This window comes from Heterodontus francisci, chromosome 16 (genome assembly GCF_036365525.1).
Source record: "Heterodontus francisci isolate sHetFra1 chromosome 16, sHetFra1.hap1, whole genome shotgun sequence".
NCBI classification, from domain to species: Eukaryota; Metazoa; Chordata; class Chondrichthyes; order Heterodontiformes; family Heterodontidae; genus Heterodontus; species Heterodontus francisci.
In genome coordinates, this window is record NC_090386.1 from 100242491 (window position 1) to 100264190 (window position 21700).

The 21700-nt window shown below is 46.9% G+C and overlaps 2 protein-coding genes across 14 annotated transcripts in view; both read left to right on the forward strand.

Moving 5' to 3' along the window:
- Window positions 1-21700, forward strand: part of LOC137378417 (uncharacterized) — a 576275-nt gene that overhangs the window by 110396 nt on the left and 444179 nt on the right. The gene's annotated exons all lie outside the window — the stretch shown is intronic.
- Window positions 1-21700, forward strand: part of st3gal8 (ST3 beta-galactoside alpha-2,3-sialyltransferase 8) — an 88675-nt gene that overhangs the window by 37849 nt on the left and 29126 nt on the right. For 4 of the 13 annotated variants that reach the window (XM_068048732.1, XM_068048730.1, XM_068048729.1 and 1 more), the window contains exons 2-4: window positions 4380-4785; window positions 8495-8682; window positions 15587-15766. In XM_068048732.1, coding sequence (XP_067904833.1) covers window positions 4519-4785; window positions 8495-8682; window positions 15587-15766 — 635 coding nt within the window. In that variant the 5' untranslated portion in view covers window positions 4380-4518. Of the gene's footprint in view, window positions 1-353; window positions 2357-4073; window positions 4786-8494; window positions 8683-15586; window positions 15767-21700 lie in introns of those variants that run through there. The other 9 variants (XR_010976595.1, XR_010976596.1, XM_068048724.1 and 6 more) reach the window with 6 other exon arrangements.

Below are 21700 nucleotides of genomic sequence, written 5' to 3' on the forward strand. Positions count from 1 at the left end.
GCTCTCACCCCACCGGCCACTCCTCCCCCTCGGCAACTCGCTCCAGGCCTCGACACTTTCTTGCCCCCCCCCCCTCCTCCCCACTGGCTGCTTCCCCCCCCCCCTCAGCCGCTCGCTCCAGACCTCCCCACTGCTCCCACCCCCACTGCTCTCGGCTGATTGTTCCCCACTTCCTGCCCCCACCACCCCGCTCTCCGGCTGCTGGCTCCCCGCTCCCCGCATTTCGCCCCCCAGACACTAGCTCTAGGCCATGCCACTTCCCTCCTCTCGGCCACTTGCTTCCATGTTCGATCGTTCTCCATGGGCGCTGCCTGAAGAAGCAAGGCGGGCTGCGAGGGGTGACGGGGTGACGTAGGAGCGAGTGGCCGAGAGGAGGGAAGCGGCGCGGCCTAGAGCTAGCAGCTGGAGGGGGCGGCGGGGGGAAGCAGGTTGCGAGCGGCCGGAGAGCGGGGGTGGGGTGCGGGGGAGCAGTGGCGTGGTGTGGAGCGACCAGCTGACAGAGGGGGGGGGAACCGGCGAGACTGTAGCGAGTGCTTAAGGGAAGGCAGAGGGGAGCCAGTGGTGAGAAGTGGGACCGATAGAAAGAAGCTCAATGGCAAGAGGGAGCAGGGGACTCTTGGGGATAGCAGCTATTGAGTGGATTTTTGAGTTCCATTTGGTTTTCTGTGATAAATTGAGCAGCACCATCTTTAATCCTGGCATCTGCCTAAACGTCGCAGACACTGACATTTCAGTGGAAGAGGCTGCATTTGTGCATGTGCTAGTACTGCGCCACCTAGTGGTTGCATTGTCAGCAAACACAGCAAAAGGCTCCTTCCAGGCTGCAACAGGTGACAACAGCAACATCGAGCAGTTCACTGTATAAGGGAGGTCACCAAGGCTTTCTGCACCAGGAGGAGTACCTACATTATCCTTCCCAGCGAGAGAGAGAGAGCACTAGACTGCACCTGGAGGCTGAACACTGCTTTTAGACAGCTTAAATTATTTGTGTTTTATAGAGAAAAAAGCAGCACCATTTTTGGACAGTAATATTGACCGGCTCCTTAACATGTGGTGGCACAGTGGCGCAGTGGTTCGCACCACAGCCTCACAGCTCCAGCGACCCGGGTTCAGTTCTGGTTACTGCCTGTGCGAAGTTTGCAAGTTCTCCCTGTGACCACGTGGGTTTCCGCCGGGTGCTCCGGTTTCCTCCCACAGCCAAAGACTTGCAGGTTGATAGGTAAATTGGCCATTGTAAATTGCCCCGAGTGTAGGTATGTGGAGGAGAATTGAGGGGAGGTGGGGATGTGGTAGGGGACATGGGATTCATGTAGGATTAGTCCTGGAGGCGGCCAACATCCCCAGCTTATACACACTACTGAGTCAGCGGCGCTTGAGATGGCTTGGCCATGTGAGCCGCATGGAAGATGGCAGGATCCCCAAAGACACATTGAACAGCGAGCTCGCCACTGGTATCAGGCCCACCGGCCGTCTATGTCTCCACTTTAAAGACCTCTGCAAACGCGACATGAAATCCTGTGACATTGATCACAAGTCGTAGGAGTCTGTTGCCAACATCCGCCAGAGCTGGCGGGCAGCCATAAAGGCAGGGCTGAAGTGTGGAGAGTCGAAGAGACTTAGTAGTTGGCACGAAAAAAGAGAGGCGCAAGGGGAGAGCCAACTGTGTAACAGCCCTGACAAACAAAGTTTTCTGCAGCACCTGTGGAAGAGCCTGTCACTCTAGAATTGGCCTTTATAGCCACTCCAGGTGCTGCTTCACAAACCACTGACCACCTCCAGGCGCTTATCCATTGTCTCTCGAGATAAGGAGGCCAAAGAAGAGTATAAATGGGTGGTTGATGGTCGGCACAGACTCGGTGGGCCAAAGGGCCTGTTTCGATGCTGTATCTCTCTATGACTCTATGGTTTACAGTAAGTTGCAGGAGCCCCTGTTATATAGGGAGGAGTGTTAGAGTAGCACAAAATGTACATTATGTTGCTGAAGTGGAGTTGGGTCCACAAAGATAGTCTCTAAGGTTACAAGATGTAATTGTTCTAAATAGGTACATCCTGAGATGAACAAATTAATTCTCGGGATGTGGGCTTTACTGGCAAGACCAACATTTATTGCCCACCTCTAATTGTCATTGAGAAGGTGGTGGTGTGAGCCACTTCCTTGTAGGTACACCCACAGTGCTGTTAGGGAGGGCATTCTAGGACTTTGATCGAGTGACAGGGAAGGAACAACAATATAGTTCCAGGTCAGGATGGTGTGTGACTTGGAGAGGAACATCCAGGTGGTGGTGTTCCCATGTGCCTACTGCCGTTGTTCTTCCAGGTGGTCGAGGTCGCAGAAGGTGCTGTTGAAGAAGGCTTGGTAAGTTGCTGCAGTATGTTTTGTAGTTGCTACACACTGTGTACCTGTGGTAGGGGGAGTGGGTGTCTACGGTAGTTGATGGGGTGCCAGTCAAATGGACTGAATTATCCTGGATGGCATTCCCTTACACTCCTGACTTGTGTCTGGTAGGTGGTGGACAGGCTTTAAAAGTCAGGAGATGTGTCACTCACTGCTGAAAACCCAGCCCCTGACCAGCACTAGTAGCCATGACATTTATTTTGAGATCCATGAAAGAATAATTCTTTGTAGTTTGACAGTTGCTAGTGAATTCTTGGCTCTTCGCCAGATCAGTGGGAGAAAGGTAAGAAATGACTGGCTTTCGGTGTTTTTCAAAGATTATTTTGCATCCATAACAAAGTGCATTGTTTGAATTGTGAGAGGAATGACAGAACACAAAATTTTTGTGTGTTTTTATATAACGGACAGAAATGATAATTGGTGATGTGAGGGAGTAAATATTAACCGTGAGATTGCTCCATCCAGTATTTTAATGACACTCTGTTTATCTTAAGCCTCGATTATATACCAGGCAGAGAAATGTCATATTGTTGCATTAAGCACTTGTCCATTAGTACCATTCAAGTCATCTCCAGGCTATAGATTTTTAGAAATAATAATTATACTGAGGTGTCCCTCAACACTGCACAGACCTGCTTCAGAATCTGCACTCTCATGCCCCAGAATTTGATTGGATTTGCTGCAGGAATTGGCTGGGAGCTGCTGCAGGATTCTCGGGCTCCAACATAACGTAATAACCCTACAACCCGACAGCCACAATCCTTAATTTTCCTCCCTTTCCCTTCTAACTGGTGCCTTGCATGTAGCTTGTATCTTCACATGAGCTTCTCAGCTAAATAATCTGTTGGGTCATCCGCCAGAGGGATCCCTTTAGACAGCAGGGACTGGATTTTGAAATGCTGATGGGTTTAGGAGTGGGTGCGAACGCGATTTAAAAATTGTGGTCCTGGAGGGTGTCTCTAGATCCTGAACCCCCCGGGATGGAGTCAAATTTTTTAATTGAGGGCGGGGTGGGGGGAGAAGGGGGGGTGGGGTCAGGCGCGGGGAGGGATTGGGGAACCTGCTCACCTCCAATTAGCAGCTCATTAAACTCCTAGTGGAGCTTGTTAAGGGGCTGGGGAGGTCGGGACTGCAATTTTCTAATCGGATTGCGGCTAACCTGAACATTCTGGTGCACATTAGAGCACAGCTGCCGGGTTCGCAGTGGGGTGAATGGAAACTGTTTTTTGGAGCTTGAAAATTATGGGGCCCTTGGAGATCTTGTGCCAGATCATCAGCATTATCTCAGTTAAAAGACGGTTGAACTCTATGTAATTGTTTTTTGCTGCTGATATTCTAAGGAGCTGCCTGCTCTTTTCGGCAAGGTAGCGGCAGGCCCCATCGTGTCTGCTGCCTGCCTTTGCTGCTCATGCTCTGCAGGCGGCATCCGCCTCCTGGAGACTCTCGGTGCCACTAATTGGGCACCGAGCTCACGTCCTGCCCAGTTAGGACATTTACATTTCATAATAGTGTTGCACGAGTGACTCCGTTGAGTTGCAGTGTCGGGACCTGGTTCCCAACCCCGTTTTCAAAATCTGCCCCCAGGTTTCTCCAAGAGCCTATAAGCTGAACAGGATCAAAATCTGTTCTGAAGAAGGGTCAATGACCTGAAACATTAACTCTGCTTCTCTCTCCACAGGTGCTGCCAAACCTGCTGAGTGTTTCCAGCATTTCTTGTTTTTATTTCAGATTTCCAGCATCTGCAGTATTTTGCTTTTATTATTAGGATCAGAATCCTACTTCTTCCTGGATGGAGATGGTGACAATGAAACACAAGTTAAATGAGGCATGACCTTCTCTGTGACTTCCCCACTCCAGTGTTGCTGAGGGGAGCATGGTTTCCCCCCTACACTCTTACCTCCTTTTGAGAGAGGACTAAATAACCAGGTTTTATTAGTCATCATCATTGACTAAATTATTCTCTTATACTTTTAAAAACTTTCAGCTCAGAATGGTGTTGAAAAATGAAAGAGACAATCAGAGATCATAGCTTGTGAAGATCCCCCAGTGTTGAGTGGGGTTTTAACACGATCCACATCTTCAAGGAGAACCAAGAACTGAAAGATTTTCAACTGAGCTGCAACATGGTCTGCAGTTTCAGAAAGAGGTTTTACAAAAGGATAAAGTCTTTCCTTGCCATCTGTTGTTTCCTGCTTCCCACATACTTCATCTACAGATACAGTCTAGTGAAGGGAGGACCCTTATGTATGAAGAGTACTTGCAGCTGTGAGACTTGTATCACGGATCGAGGTGTCTCTCACTGGTTTGACAAGCGATTTAATTCAAGCATTCAACCACAATTGACCAGTGATAATGAAAAGATCCCCCAGGAGGACCTTTTGTGGTGGTTGGTGAGTTAAAATAGCATTGTTTTTAAAAAATTCCTTCATGGGATGTGGGCATCACTGGCAAGGCCAGCTTTTATTGCCCATTCCTAATTGCCCTTGAGAAGGTGGTGATGAGCTGTCTTCTTGAATCGCTGCAGTCCATGGGAGGTAGGTACACCCACAGTGCTGTTAGGAAGGGAGTTCCAGGATTTTGACCCAGCGACAGTGAAGGAACGGCGATATAGTTCCAAGGCAGGATGGTGTGTGGCTTGGAGAGGAACTTGCAGGTGGTGGTGTTCCCATGCATTTTGCCCTTATCCTTCTAGGTGGTAGAGGTCGCAGGTTTGGGAGGTGCTGTCACATTTAATGCTTTGTTCCATATATTACAGTGTCAGAGAGATAGAGATGTTGGACCCCATTAAAAATGGTTGCATTTTGTTTTCTGGTAAGGAATATTAAACCGAGAAAGGAAGCACGTTTCCATTGCAAGCACTCGGTGTCACATCCAACACTCCTAGCAGCTTGGTTAAGAACACAGTGAGGCTCTGTCAATTCTGCATCAGAATGATATGTTTCCATTTCTCATTGATCCATCCTCGTGTCCTCTCAGAGTCAGATTGTTAATTTAGTCACATTATTTTAAAGATGTGAATCCACCACGATGAGAGTTGAGATTGCCCCACATTCATTTTATGGTCAGACTGGGCTGCAGTTGAACGCAGATCCCAGGCATGAAATGACAGTACCCGGAGCAAAAGATTGTTGGAATTCCCATAGGTACTGCCTAAGCAAGCCTGATTCTGATCCTAACGGGATTGTTCTCCATCATTCATTAGTAGATTTCCTGGCCAATGAGCTCCAGGTGACCAGGTTTAAATGTTCCCGCCTCACCAGTCGTGGTGGTTTGCATTGCTGTAACAATAGCCTTTTGCTGGCTTGGAGAGAAGGTGGATGAACTCCTCAGTATTGTTATTTTGACATTCACTAGGACAGGGCCACGCTCTCCACAGAATCTTTCTCCACCCCAAATGCCTTCCCTTTGCATTAAGAGTCGATTGATGCGAAGTGGGAGAGGGCTATGCCTGTATCCCACCACCATGTGTCGGAATGTCAACGACCTGTCCTGCGGTTCCACTTTATCTATAAACCCACCCTCACTGATGGTTGAAGGTAACGGCTGGACTTTTTCCAGCACTCCGCCGATCTCGGCAAGCTTCAAAAGCAACAGCCGCACGTGCAGGATTCACTCTGCGGAACTGCCGCAATATTTAGAGTGGCGGCTCATTTACATGGAGGGGGCGGAACGACCATCCCCAATGACGTGGGCTGATTTTTAGATGTAATCCTGGACATTAAATAACAGCAGGCTGCATGGGGTTCATCACAACTGAATCTGATTCTGTTCCCAGCTAACATCCACACATGTACAGTTTCTAAGAGAATTGGCTAGATAGTGATTGAGTGGCTGTTTCCTGTCAACCTAGGGCACTGAGGCCAATAATGGCACCCCTGGAATTGACAGTGATGCCTTCACAATCAAAAAGCTGCAGGCAAATTAAAACCCACTTTTGGGTTCCTGCACAGACCTTCTACCCCAGGTTCCTCTGCCCCAATCCCTTCCAATCCACCCCCCTTCTTCACTCGCAGGTACCAGCTCTGACAGTTTTACTCAGGGGCAATCAGTTTGTGTTAGTGAGGACATGTAATAAAATCAGTCAATTTTGTGTGATTTGGAAGACCGCCTACGTCCAACTCTGTGACAACACCCGTTTTCATCCCTGCCTCATCTGCTGCTGAAATCCTCTTCCACGCCCTTGTTACCTGCAGACTCGACTATTCCCTGATTCCATCCTTTGACCACCAACTGGAAAAAGCACTGAGGGTGGCAAGGGCACAGATGTGCTCTGCGCGGGGGACTGCAATGTCCATCACCAAGTGTGGTCCAGTAGCACCACTACTGATAGAGCTGGCCAACTCCTAAAGGACATAGCTGCTAGTCTGGGTCTGTGGTAGATGGTGAGAGAACCAACAAGAGAATGATCCATCTCGGCCTCATCCTAAGGTCCCCAGCATCACAGATGCCAGTCTTCAGCCAATCCGATTCACTCCATGTGATATCAAGAAACGGCTGCAGGCACTGGATACTGCAAAGGCTATGGGTCCTGACAATATTCCAGCAATAGTACTGAAGATGTGCTCCAGAACTAGCCACACCCCTAGCCAAGTTGTTCCAGTACAGCTACAACACTGGCATCTACCCGGCAATGTGGAAAATTGCCCAAATATGTCATGTACACAAAAGGCAGGACAAATCCAACCCAGCCAATTACTGCCCCATCAGTCTGCTCTCAATCATCAGCAAAGTGACTAAAGGGGTCGTCGACGGTGCTATCAAGCAGCACTTGCTCAGCAATAACATGCTCAATGACGCTCAGTTTGGGTTCCGCAAGGGCCACCCAGCTCCTGACCTTATTACAGCCTTGGTCCAAACATGGATAAAAGAGCTGAACTCCAGAGGTGAGGTGAGGGTGACTTCCCTTAACATCAAGGCAGCGTTTGACCAAGTATGGCATCAAGGAGCCCTAGCAAAACTGGAGTCAATGGGAATCGGGGGAAAACTCTCCGCTGGTTGGAGTCATACCTAACACAAAGGCAGATGGTTGTGGTTGTTGGAGGTCAATCATCTCAGTCCCAGGACATCACTGCAGGAGTTCCTCAGGGTAGTGTCCTAGGCTCAACCATCTTCAGTTGCTTCGTCAGTGACATTCCCTCCAGCATAAGGTCAGAAGTGGGGATGTTCGCTGATGATTTCACAAAGTTCAGCACCATTCGCAACTCCTAAGATAATGAAGCAGCCCGTGTCCAGATGCAGCAAGACCTGGACAATATCCAGGCTTAGGCTGATAAGCGGCAAGTAACCTTCGCGCCACATAAGTGCCAGGCAATGACCACCTCAAACAAGAGAGAATCTAACCATCTCCCCTTCATGTTCAATGGCATTACATCACTGAATCCCCGACTATCAACATCCTAGGGGCTATCATTGACCAGAAACTGAACTGGACCAGCCACATAAATACTGTGGCTACAAGAGCAGGTCAGAGGCTAGGAATCCTGCGGTGAGTAACTCACCTCCTGACTCCCCAATGCCTGTCCACCATCTACAAGGCACAAGTCAGGAGTGTGATGGAATACTCTGCACTTGCCTGGATGGGTTCAGCTCCAACAACTTCAAAAAGCTCGACACCATCCAGGACAAAGCAGCCCATTTGATTGGCACCCCATCCACAAACATTCACTCCCTCCACCACTGACGCACAGTGGCAGCAGTGTGTACCATCTACAAGATGCACCGCAGCAACTCAACAAGGCTTCTTCGACAGCGCTTTCCAAACTCACGATCTCTACCACATAGAAGAACATGGGCAGCAGATGCATGGGAACACCATCACCTGCAGATTCCCCTCCAAGCCACACACCATCCTGACCTGGAACTATGTCGCTATTCCTTCACTGTTGCTGGGTCAAAATCCTGGAACTCCCTTCCAAACTGCACTGTGGGTGTATCTACACCCCATGGACTGCAACATTTCAAGAAGGCAGCTCACCACCACCTTCTCAAGGACAATTAGGGATGGGCAATAAATGCTGGCCTGGCCAGTGACGCCCACATCCCATGAGCAAATAAAAGAAGAGACCCTCTCTGACCCTGACTCACGTTTTCTCTTTTCAGGGGTTACAATCTCGGTTTCCAACGCTGAGCAATGCCCACAGCAGGCTCTTTGATGGCATGCCTAAATCCGATCCATTCAAGACCAACAATTCCTGTCTGTGCCGGAGGTGTGCCGTTGTTGGGAATTCTGGGAATCTCAAAGGATCAAACTATGGGCAGTTGATCGATTCGCAGGACTTTGTTATAAGGTAAGTTTTAAAATCTGACAGGGTCAATTTGAACTCTCTCAGCTCAGCCCGGCAGGAATGAAGCAGTAGTGTTCAAGAAATTGGGCAAGTTTTAATCTTAGCTCCCTACTTAACAGCACCACATTCCTACTCTGCTTCCACCCACCACCATTTTCCCAGACAGCCTCTGCATAGATGCGCCAGTTTCCTGCCTGTTTCAGTCAGGGCTCTGACATCATTCTAAGTTACAAAAGGGCAGAATGTGCACCGTGCCACTCCACTCATTGATACCTGACATTGAGTGGTCTAACCAGCAGTACTGAAAGAGCTGCTGCATGTGCCCTGGAAGAAAAGGTTTATGTTTTTTAAAATTATTGTGGGGTCAACTCTTCCTGGCCCTCTATAAATCTTCTGGACGGATTCTGGCCCATTCATGTTCAAAGTTAAAATCTATTCCACTCAGTCACCTGTCCTGAGGTTGCAATCTCAGTGGAAAGGAGCTACAGATTCCCGGGAGGCAGTAGTATAATGTCACTGGACTAGTAATCCAGAGAACCAGGCTAATGCTCTGGGGACAGGAGTTCAAATCTGACCATGGCAGCTGGTGGAATTAAAATTCAATTAATAAAGCTGGAATTAAAAAAGCTAACCTCAGTAATGGTGACCATGAATCGATTGCCCGTAAAAGTCCATCTGGTTCACTAATATCCTTTAGGGAGGAAATCTGCCGTTCTTACCTGATCTGGCCTACATGTGACTCCCGCCCAACAGCATTGTGGTTAACTCTTAAATGCCCTCTGAAATGGCCTAACAAGCCACTCAGTTGTACCAAACCGCTAGAGATAAGTCTAAAAGGAATGAATCCAGATGGACCACCCGGCATCGACCTAGACTTTTGAAACGACAATAGCAAACCCAGCCCTGTCGACCCTGCAAAGGCCTCCTTACTAACATCTGGGGGCTTGTGCCAAAATTTGGAGAGCTTCCCACAGACTAGTCAAGCAACAGTCTGACATAGTCATACTCACAGAATCATACCTTACAGACAATGTCCCAGACACTGCCATCACCAGAGGCGGGGGCACATGGTATCCAGTCAGGAGGGAGTTGCCCTGGGAGTCCTCAACAGTGACTCCGGACCCCATGATGTCTCATGGCATCAGGTCAAACATGGGCACAGAAACCTCCTGTTGATTACCACCTACCGCCCTCCCTCAGCTGATGAATCAGTACTCCTCCATGTTGAACACCACTTGGAAGAAGCACTGAGGGTGGCAAGGGCACAGAACTGACTCTGAATGGGGGACTTCAATGTCCGTCACCAAGAGTGGCTCGGTAGCACCACTACTGATAGAGCTGGCCGAGTCCTAAAGGACATAGCTGCTAGACTGGGTCTGCGGTAGGTGGTGAGAGAACCAACAAGAGGGAACAGCCTACTTGACCCTATCCTCACCAATCTACCTGCCGCAGATGCATCTGTACATGACTGTATTGGAAGGAGTGACTACCGCACAGTCCTTGTGGAGACGAAGTTCCGTCTTCACATTGAGGATACCCTCCATTGTGTTGTGTGGCACTATCACCGTGCTAAATGGGATAGATTTCGAACAGATCTAACAATGCAAAACTGGGCGTCCATGAGGCGCTGTGGGGCCATCAGCAGAAGCAGAATTGTACTCAACCACAATCTGTAACCTCATGGCCCGGCATATCCCCCACTCTACCATTACCATCAAGCTGGGGGATCAACGCTGGTTCAGTGAGGAGTGAGCATGCCAGGAGCAGCACCAGGCATACCGAAAAATAAGGTGTCAACTTGGTGAAGCTACAACACGGAACTACATGCAAGCTTAACAGTGGAAACAGCATGTGATAGACGAGTTAAGCAATCCCACAAGCAACGGATCAGATCGAAGCTATGCAGTCCTGTCACATCCAGTCATGAATGGTGGTGGACAATTAAACAACTGACAGGAACAGAACGCCCCACAAATGTCCCCATCCTCAACAATGGGGGAGCCCAGCACATCAGTGCAAAAGATAAGGCTGAAGCATTTGCATCCATCTTCAGCCAGAAGTGCCAAGTGGATGATCCATTGCGGCCTCCTCCTGAGGTCCCCAGCATCACAGATGCCAGTCTTCAGCCAGTTTGATTCACTCCACGTGATATCAAGAAACGGCAGTGTTAAAGGGTATTTATTTAAATGCAAGGGGTATAGTAAATGAAGCCAATGAGTTGAGGGTACAGATAGACACTTGGCAACACGATATCGTTGCTATAACGGAAACTTGGCTTAAAGGGCAAGAATGGCAGCTCAACATCCTGGATATAGAGTTTTCAGACGGGATAAAGAGGGAGATAAAAAAGGAGGGGGTGTAGCATCATTATTTAAGGAATCAATAACAGCTTTGAGAAGGGATGATATGCTAAATGAATCAGTGGAGCTCAGAAATAAAAAAGGGGCAGCCACATTACTAGGAGTGTACTATAGAACCCCAAATAGTGAGAGGGAGGTAGAAGAATAAATATGTAGGCAAATTTCTGAGTGCAAAAAGTATTGGGCAATAATAGTTGGGGATTTCAACTATCCCAATATTAACTGGGATACAAACAGTGTGAAGGGCACAGAGGGCACAAAATTCTTAAACTGCATTCAAGAGAACTTTTTTAGCCAGCACGTAACAAGTCCAACGAGAGGGGGCGCAAGTCTAGATTTAGTCTTCAGTAATAAATCTGGGCAAGTGGATGAAGTAACAGTGGGTGACCATTTTGGAGATAGTGACCATAATACAGTTAGTTTTAGCATAATCGTGGAAATGGACAAAAATAAAACAGGAGTAAAAGTTCTAAATTGGGGGAAGACAAATTTTACGAAGCTGAGAGGTGACCTGGTGAAAGTGGACTGGATGCAGCTACTTGAAGGAAAATCAGAGGCAAACCAGTGGGAGGCATTCAAAAGCGGGATTCTACAGGCACAGTGTAGGCATGTACCCACAAATATAAAGGGTGGTACGGCCAAATTTAGAGCCCCCTGGTTACCTAGAAGCTTACAGGGTAAGTTAAAGCAGAAAAAGAAAGCTTATGATGATCACAAAAATCTTAATACTTTAGAAAGCCTGGAGGAGTATAGAAAGCGTGGGGGTGAAGTAAAAATGCAAATTAGAAAAGCAAAGAGAGGACATGGAAAATTATTGACAGGTAAAATCAAGGAAAACCCATAGATGTTTTATCAGTACATTAAGAGCAAGAGGATAACTAAGGGTAGGACCAGAGATGTACGAGGGAACTTATGCGTGGATGCAGAAGATGTGGGCAGGGTTCTTAATGAGTTTTTTGTCTCTGTCTTCACAAAGGAGAGGGTTGATGCAGACATTGTAGTAAAAGAGGATGAGTGTGAAATATCAGATACGATAAGCATAATGAGAGGGGAAGTACTAGAGGGTCTGACATCCTTGAAAGTGGATAAATTGCCAGGGCCGGATGGATTGCATCCCAGGTTGTTAAAGGAAGCCAGGGAGGAAATAGCAGATGCGCTGAGGATCATCTTCAAATCCTCACTAGATACAGGCAATGTACCAGATGATTGGAGGTCTGTGAACGTTATACCATGGTTTAAAAAGGGTGTGAGGGATAGACCAAATAATTATAGGCTGGTCAGTTTGAGCTGGTTGGTGGGTAAATTATTAGAATCAATTCTGAGGGACAGGATAAACTGCCATTTAGAAAGGCATGGATTAATCAGGGATAGTCAGCATGGATTTGTTAAGGGAAGGTCATTATCTTACTAACTTAATTGAGTTTTTGAAGAAGTAATAGGATTGATGAGGGAAGTGCAGTGGATGTGGTCTACATGGATTTTAGTAAGGCATTTGACAAGGTCCCACATGGCAGACTGGTCAGTAAAATGAAAGCTCTTGGAATACAGGGGAATGTGGCAGGTTGGATCCAGGATTGGCTCAGTGACAGGAAACAAAGGATAGTAGTCGACAGATGTTTTTGCGAATGGACAGCGGTTTCCAGTGGTGTTCCACAGGGCTTAGTGTTGGGTCCCTTGCTGTTTGTGGTATATATTAATGATCTGGACTTAAATGTGGGAGGCATGATTGGGAAATTTGCTGATGACTCAAAAATTAGCCGTGTACTTGATAGTGAAGAGGATAGCTGTAGACTCCAAAATGATATCAATGGTTTGGTTGAGTGGCTGGGAAAGTGACAAATGGAATTCAATCCGGAGAAGTGTGAGGTAATGCATTTGGGGAGGACAAATAAAGCGAGGGAATACACAATAAACAGGAGGATATTGAGAGGGGCAGAGGATGTGAGAGGCCTTGGAGTACATGTCTACAGATCCCTGAAGGTGGCAGGACAGGTAGATAAAGTGGTGAAGAAGGCATATGGAATGCTTTCCTTTATTGGCCGAGGTGTAGAATACAAAAGCAGGAATGTAATGCTGGAACTGCATAAAATGCTGGTTAAGCCACAGCTGGAGTATTGTGTACAGTTCTGGTCACCACATTACAGGAAGGACATAATTGCTGTGGAGACAGTACAGAGGAGATTTACAAGAATGTTGCCAGGGCTTGAAGGTTGCAGCTATGAGGAAAGATCGGATAGGCTAGGGTTGTTTTCCCTGGAACCGAGGAGGCTGAGGGGTGATGTAATTGAGGTATACAAAATTATGAGGGGCCTAGATAGCGTAGACAGGAAGAACCTGGTTCACCTAGCAGAGAGGTCAATTACCAGGGAACATATATTTAAGGTGATTGGTAGAAGGATTAGAGGGGATATAAGGAAAACCTTTTTCACCCAGAGGGTGGAAGGTGTCTGGAATTCACTGCCAGGAACAGTAGTGGAGGCAGAAACCCTCAATTCTTTTAAAAGCTGCCTGGACATGTACCTGAAGTGCTGTGACCTTCAAGGCTATGGACCAGGTGCTGGAAGGTGGGATTAGATTGGATGGCTCGTTTTTTTCATCCAGCATGGACACGATGGACTGAATGGCCTCCTTCTGTGCCGTAATTGTTCTATGGTTCTTTGGCTGAAGGCACTGGATACTGCAAAGGCTATGGGTCCTGACAACATTCCGGGAATAGAATTGAAGACTTGTGCTCTAGAACGGGCCTCTCCCCTAGCCAAGCTGTTCCAGTACAGTACATCTACCCGACAATGTGGAAAATTGCTCAGATATGTCCTGTGCATAAAAAGCAGGATAAATCGAACCTGGCCAATTACTGCCCCATCAGTCTACTCTCAATCATCAGCAAAGTGATGGAAGAGGTCGTCGACAGTGCTATCAAGCGGCACTTGCTCAGCAATAACCTGCACACTGATGCTCAGTTTGGGTTCTGCCAGGGCCACTCAGCTCCTGATTTCATTACAATCTTTATCCTAACATGGACAAAAGAGCTGAACTCCAGAGTTGAGGTGAGAGTGACTGCACTTGACATCAAGGGAGTATTTGATCGAGTGTGGCATCAAGGAGCCCTGGCAAAACTGGAGTCAATGGGAATCGGCGAAAACCCTCCACTGGTTGGAGTCATACCTAGCACAAAGGAAGATGGTTGTGATTGTTGGAGGTCAATCATCTCAGTCCCAGGACATCACTGCGGGAGTTCCTCAGGCTAGTGTCCTAGGCCCAACCATCTTCAGCTGCTTCATCAATGACTTCCCCCCACCACCACCCCCCCCCACCCCCCCATCATAAGATCAGAAGTGGGGATGTTTGTTGATGATTGCACAATGTTCAGCATCGTTTACGATTCCTCAGATACTGAAGCAGTCCGTGTAGAAATGCAGCAAGACCTGGACAACATCCAGGCTTGGGCTGATAAGTGGCAAGTTGCATTCACGCCACACAAGTGCCAGTCAATGACCATCTCTAACAAGAGAGAATCTAACATCTCCGTTTGACATTCAATGGCATTACGATCGCTGAATCCTCCACTATCAACATCCTGAGGTTACCATTGATGAGAAATTGAACTGGAGTAACCACATAAATACTGTGGCTACAAGAGCAGGACAGAGGCTGGGAATTCTGTGGCGAGTAACTCACCTCCTGACTCTCCAAAGCCTGTCCACCATCTACAAGGCAGAAATCAGGAGTGTGATGGAATATTCTCCACTTGCTTGCTTGACCCCATCTATTAACTTAAACATTCACTCCCTCCACCACCGACGCACAGTGGCAGCAGTGTGTACCATCTACAAGATGCACTGCAGCAACGCACCAAGTCTCCTTCGACAGCACTTTCCAAACCCCTGAACTCTACCACCTAGAAGGACAAGGGCAGCAAATGCATTGGAACACCACCACCTGCAAGTTCCCCTCCAAGTCACACACCATCCTGACTTGGAACTATATCGCCATTCCTTCACTGTCACTGGGTGAAAATCCTGGAACTCCCTTCCTAACAGCACTGTGGGTATACCTACACCACATGGACTGCAGCAGTTGAAGAAGGTGGCTCACCACCATCTTCTCAAGGACAACAAGGAATGGGCAATAAATGCTGGCCTTGTCACCGATGCCCCCATCCTGTGAAAGAATAACAAAAAATTCTTTTAATATTATGTGTTTTTGTGGCAGCCTCTGGGAGCTTTTGATAATGTTCACTTACAGAGCAACGTGTGGTGGTAATCTGGTGGAGCGAATCGCTTTGCTGTTCCATACCCAGGGATCCACAGATAATAAAGTACAGTGATTTGAATAGCACCATCAGAAATCCTATTGACTGTTACAGTGCTAAAGTGTCTTGTCTTTAAGCGCTAGCCGGTCAAGATGTTGGGAATTGGAATGTCATCACGTAGGGAACCTCGAGTTTACACCTGTCATTATTCCTTGCGCCTTCAGCTTTTGACAGAAGACTAATTTTGAGCTTGTGTGAATTTGTCTAAAGCAGTAACTCTGACTTTTCTACTTAGAATGAACAAGGCAGTGACAAAGGGACATGAGTCTGACGTAGGCAAGAAAACCACCCACCACTTTATGTACCCAGAGAGTGCCAAGGACCTTGAACCCAACATTCATCTGGTACTGGTCCCCTTTAAACCTCATGACCTACTCTGGTTTGTGAATGCCCTATCAAAACGAAACAACATGCTGTAAGTAAAATGTGGCCTGATCCTCTGTAAAAGGAGCCCTATGTCTCACTTAACATGTCCAAAAACTGTGGAATTGGCTCTCTCCCTCTCCAACTAAGCTGGATATCAGAGCTCTAAAGTTAAATAGGTTATATTAGGGGGCTAGTATTCCAGAGGCCTGGCCTGATGATCTGGAGACATGAGTTCAAATCCCACCACAGTAGCTGAGAAATTTAAATTCGGTTAATTAAATAAAAAAAATCTGCAATTAAAAATCTAATTGCATTAATGGTGACCAGGAAGCTCCTGGATTGTTGTAAAAACTCATCAGGTTCATTTTTGTCCTTTAGGGTAGGAAATCAGTCATCGTTACCTGGTCTGGCCTACATATGACTCCAGATCCAGAGCAACGTGGTTGACTTTGAATGGCCACGCAAGCCAATCAGTTGTCAAGAAGGTGATTCACCACCACCTTCTTAAGGGCAGTTAGGGATGGGCAATAAATGCCAGTGATGCCAGCATCCCGTGAACACACTAAAAACAAAGTGTGCGATGTGTGAATATCCGATCATGGAAGGCAATAGAACAGGTAGATATTGCTTGGATTCCATTTGAAGCCAGGGTAGCAAATGGGTTGCATGTGTGACAGGAGAAACTATGGAGCATGCTTGCGAAGAGCAAGGCTTGTTTTTTTAATTCGTTCCTGGGATGTGGGTGTCACTAGCAAGACTGACACGTATTGCCCATCTCCAGTTGCCCCAAGTTAGCGGTGGATCTTCTTCTGTTTGATACAACTGAGTGCCTTACTGAGCCCCTTCAGAGGCAGATAGGAGTCAAGCGTGTTAGTGTGGGACTGGAGTCACATATAGGCCCAGAGCGGATAAGGACAGTAGATTTCTGTAAATTTGATGTCATTGAAAACTTTGCTGCCCGTGTCCTAACTTGCACCAAGTCCTGTTCACCATCACCCCTGCGCTCACTGATCTACAGTAAAGGCCTGCTACCCAACCCAAACCCGATGGGACCTGATGTCATGTGTCGGGTCAGGTCGCTCTTCTGGGTCCGGCCTTCGGGTTTGGGTTGGGCCGAGCCGGGCTGGGTCCGAGTCGGGCCGGGTGTGGGTCAGACACACACAGCAAGAATTTTAGCTAAGTGTTAAAAGTTAAGAACTTACCTGAGCTGCGAGTCCGGGACGTCAAGCAGGGAAACTCTGAGTCTGCGCAGTGAGCGTGTGAGCGTCTCTATGACATCATCATGCTCATGCTGCAGCTTCCTGAAGGTTGGGAGTCGGAAGGTAAGTAAAGGGAACATTCCGGTGGTTGGGTCGGGCTCAGGTCGGGGCGGGGTGGGGTGGGTTGGGCTCGGGGGGAAAATGGAGGGACTTGGGCTGGATCGGGCTTGGGTCCGATGTGGTTCCGTCGGGTTCGGGTTGGTTTTTTGTGTGTGACCTGAGCAAGCCTTTAATCTACACTCAGTAGGACAACATTTAGGGGACAGTGATCATTGTATTATAAGGTTTAGACTGATTATGGAAAAGGACAAAGAACAATCCAGACTAAGAATAATAACTGGGGTAAAGCCAACTGTTGGGCTAAGAATGGAGCTGGGGTGAATAAATTGGAGTCAAAGGTTGGCAGGAGAAATGGTAGCTAAACAATGGGCTACCTTTAAAGAAGAGATAGTTCAGGCACAGTCAAGTTATGTTCCCTCGAAGGGGAAAGGTATAGTAAACAAATCTAGAGCTCCCTGGATAACAAAAGAGGTAGAGATTAAGATAAAGAAAAAAAAAGTGCTTATGACAGATGCCAGGTAGAAAATACTATTGAGAACCAGGCTGAATATAGAAGGTTCAGAGGGAAAGTGAAAAAGCAAATAAGAGAAGCAATGAGAGAGTATGAACAGAGACTGGCAACTAACATTAAAGGGAATTGCAAAGTTTTCTATAGACATATAAATAGTAACAGGTGGTAAAAGGAGGAGTGAGGCCGATAAGGGGCCAACAGGGGATTTGCGCATGGAAGCAGAGGGCATAGCTGAGGTACTAAATGAGTACTTTGCATCTGTCTTTACCAAGGAAGAAGATGCAACCCAGGCAATGGTGAAAGAGGAGGTTATTCAGACGCTAGAGGGATTTAAAATTGATAAGGAGAAGGTGTTGGACAGGCTGTCTGTACTTAAAGTGGATAAGGCACCAGGACTGGATGAGATGCATCCAAGGATACTGAGGGAAGTGACAGTGGAAATTGCAGAAGCACTGGCCATAATTTTTCAGTCTTCCTTCGACTCAGGATGCCAGAGGACTGGAGAATTGCAAATGTTACACCCTTGTTCAAAAAAGTGTGTAAAGATAAGCCCAGCAACTACAGGCCAGTCAGTTTAACTTCAGTGGTGGGAAAACTTCTAGAAAGATTAATTCAGGACAAAATTGTCACATGGACAAATGCGGGTTAATTAAAGAAAGCCAGCATGGATTTCTTAAGGGAAAATCATGTTTAACTAACATGCTGGAGTTTTTTGAAGAAGTAACAGAGAGGGTTGATGAGGGCAATGCAGTTGATGTGGTGTACATGGATTTTCAAAAGGCGTGTGAGCAAAGTTATAGCTCATGAAATAAACGAGACAGTAGCAACATGGATATGAAATTGGCTGAGTGACAGGAAACAAAGAGTAGTGATTAATGGATGTTTTTCGGGCTGGAGGAAGGTTTGTAGTGGAGTTCCCCAGGGATCAGTGTTAGGACCCTTGCTTTTCCTGATATTTATCAATGACCTAGACCTTGGTGTACGGGGCACAATTTTAGAGTTTGCGGAGGATATGAAACTTGGAAGCATTGTGAACTGTGAGGAGGATAGTGTAGAACTCCAAAAGGGCATAGACAAGTTGATGGAATGAGCAGACAGGTGGCAGATGAAGTTCAATACAGAGAAATGTGAAGTGATTCATTTTGGTAGGAAGAACATGAAGAGACAATATAAAATAAAGGCTACAATTCTAAAGGGGGTGCAGGAGCAGAGGGACCTGGGTGTATATGTGCATAAGTCATTGAAGGTGGCAGGACAGGTTGAGAGAGTGGTGAAAAAGCAAACAGTATCCTGGGCTTTAATAATAGGGACATAGAGTACAAGAGCAAGGAAGTTATGTTGAACTTCTGTAAGACACTAGTTTGGCCTCAGCTGGAGTATTGCATCCAATTCTGGGTGCCACACTTAAGGAAGGATGTGAAGGCATTAGAGAAGCTGCAAAAGAATGGTTCCAGGGATGAGGAACTTCAGTTATGAAGATAGATTGGATAATTTGGAATTGTTTTCCTTGGAGAAGAGAAGGCTGAGAGGTGATTTGATAGAGGTATTCAAAATGAGGGGTCTGGGATGAGTAGATAGAGAGAAACTGTTCCCACTTGTGAAAGGATCGAGAATGAGAGGGCACAGATTTAAAGTAATGGGTAAAAGAAGCAAAAGCAACGTGAGGAAAAACCTTTTCATGCAGCAAGTGGGAGGGGACGCAGTCTCCTAGCAAAATAGGGACACAGCTAAACACAGGAAAGCGACCAAGTCAGAGGGAATACAGCGGATGTAAGTTTCAATGGAGTAAGACCAGGATGGATGGCCTCTACTTTAATGCCAGGAGTATTGCAGGTAAAACGGATGAGTTAAGGGCAATGATTGACACGTGGAATTGTGATATAGTAGCCATCACGGAGACATGGTTGAGGGAGGGGCAGGATTGGCAGCTCAATATCCCGGCATATAGAATCTTCAGGCGAGACAGAGGAGGGGGTAAAAGAGGAGGGGGCATTGCAATATTAGTTAAAGAGTCAGTTACTGCAGTAAGGAGAGATGATATCTTGGAGGCGGCATCAAATGAAGCTTTATGGGTAGAGTTTAGGAATAAAAAAGGGACAGCCACATTGCTAGGTGTTTATTATAGACCCCCAGATAGTCAGCGGGAAATTGAGGAGCAAATATGTGTGCAATTTGCAGAGGTGTGTAAAAATAATAAGGTAATTATATTAGGTGATTTCAACTTTCCCAACATTAATTGGGATAGTCATCGTGTTAAGGGCTTAGATGGAGTGGAGTTCTTAAAATGTATACAGGAGAACCTTTTAGCTCAATATGTAGAGGATCCAACCAGAGAGGGTGCAGTGCTGGACCTAATTCTGGGGAATGAAGCTGGACAGGTGGTTGATGTGTTGGTGGGGGAGCATTTTGGTGATAGCGACCACAACATGGTACAATTTAAGCTTGTTATGGAGAAAGAAATAGACAAGTTGCAAAAAAAAGGTTTTGGATTGGGGGAGAGCGAATTTTAGTAAAATAAGGCTGGATCTGGCCAAGGTAGACTGGAAAGAGTTACTTGTCGGGAAATGTACAGAAGAGCAGTGGGGGGCATTCAAAAAGGAAATGGGGAGGGTACAGGTCCAACATGTTCCCTCTAGGGTAATAGGTAGGAGCAACAAGCCCAGAGAACCATGGATGACCAGAAACATTCAGGGTGCGATGAAAAGGAAAAGAGAGGCTTTTAGCAAATACAAAGAGAGCAAATCAATGGAAGCATTAGTGGAGTACAGAAAGTGTAGGATGGAGCTTAAGAAAGCACAGTGGCGCAGTGGTTAGCACCGCAGCCTCACAGCTCCAGCGACCCGCGTTCAATTCTGGGTACTGCCTGTGTGGAGTTTGCAAGTTCTCCCTGTGTCTGCGTGGGTTTCCTCCGGGTGCTCCGGTTTCCTCCCACATGCCAAAGACTTGCAGGTTGATAGGTAAATTGGCCATTAGCAATTGCCCCTATTGTAGGTAGGTGGTAGGGATATGGAATTAGTGTAGGATTAGTATAAATGGGTGGTTGATGGTCGGCACAGACTCGGTGGGCCGAATGGCCTGTTTCAGTGCTGTATCTCTAAATAAAAAAAAAATAAATAAAGCAATTAGGAGAGCAAAGAGGGGATATGAGAAAGCTCTGACTGGTAAAAGTAGGGAAAATCCCAAGATATTCTATAAGTACATCAATAGGAAGAGGATAACCAGGGAAAGATTAGGGACCAAGGGGAAATTTGTGGGTGAAGCCAGAGGACATTGGTAGGTTGAACGAATACTTCACATCTGTCTTCACCCAAGAGAATGAGGATGTAGATATGGAACTTAGAGCGAGAGACTGTGAGGTTCTTGAGCAAATTGTCATAGGGAGTGACAAGGTATTGGAGGTTTTGGAAGGCTTAAAAGTGGACAAATCTCCAGGTCCGGACGATTTGTGCCCCAGGATGCTATGGGAGGTGAGGGTGGAGATTGCAGGGGCTCTGACCCTAACTTTTAATTCCTCTCTGGCCAAGGGTGAGGTGCCAGAGGACTGGAAAACAGCTAACGTGGTCCCACTATTTAAGAAAGGTTGGAGAGATAAGCCAAGGAACTACAGACCAGTGAGTCTCACGTCAGTGGTAGGGAAACTATTGGAGAAAATTCTGAAGGAGAGAATCTATCACCACTTGGAGAGGCAAAATTTGATTAGGAATGGTCAGCATGGCTTTGTCAGAGGGAGGTCATGCCTAACAAATTTGATTGAATTTTTTGAGCATGTGACCAGGTGTGTAGATGAGGGTAGTGTAGTTGATGTAGTTTACATGGATTTCAGCAAAGCCTTTGACAAGGTCCCACATAGGAGACTTATCAAGAAAGCAAATGCACATGGGATACAGGGTAACTTGATAAGGTGGATTCAAAATTGGCTTGGCTGGAGGAGACAGAGAGTGATGACAGACGGCTGTTTTAGTGACTGGAAGCCAGTGTCCAGTGACGTACCACAGGGATCTGTGCTGGGTCCCCTATTGTTTGTCATTTATATAAACGACATAGATGACTATGTGGGGGGTAGATCAGTAAGTCCCTGGATGACACAAAGACTGGCCGAGTGGTTAACAGTGAGGTGCAGTGTCTTAGGTTACAGGAAGATATAGACGGGATG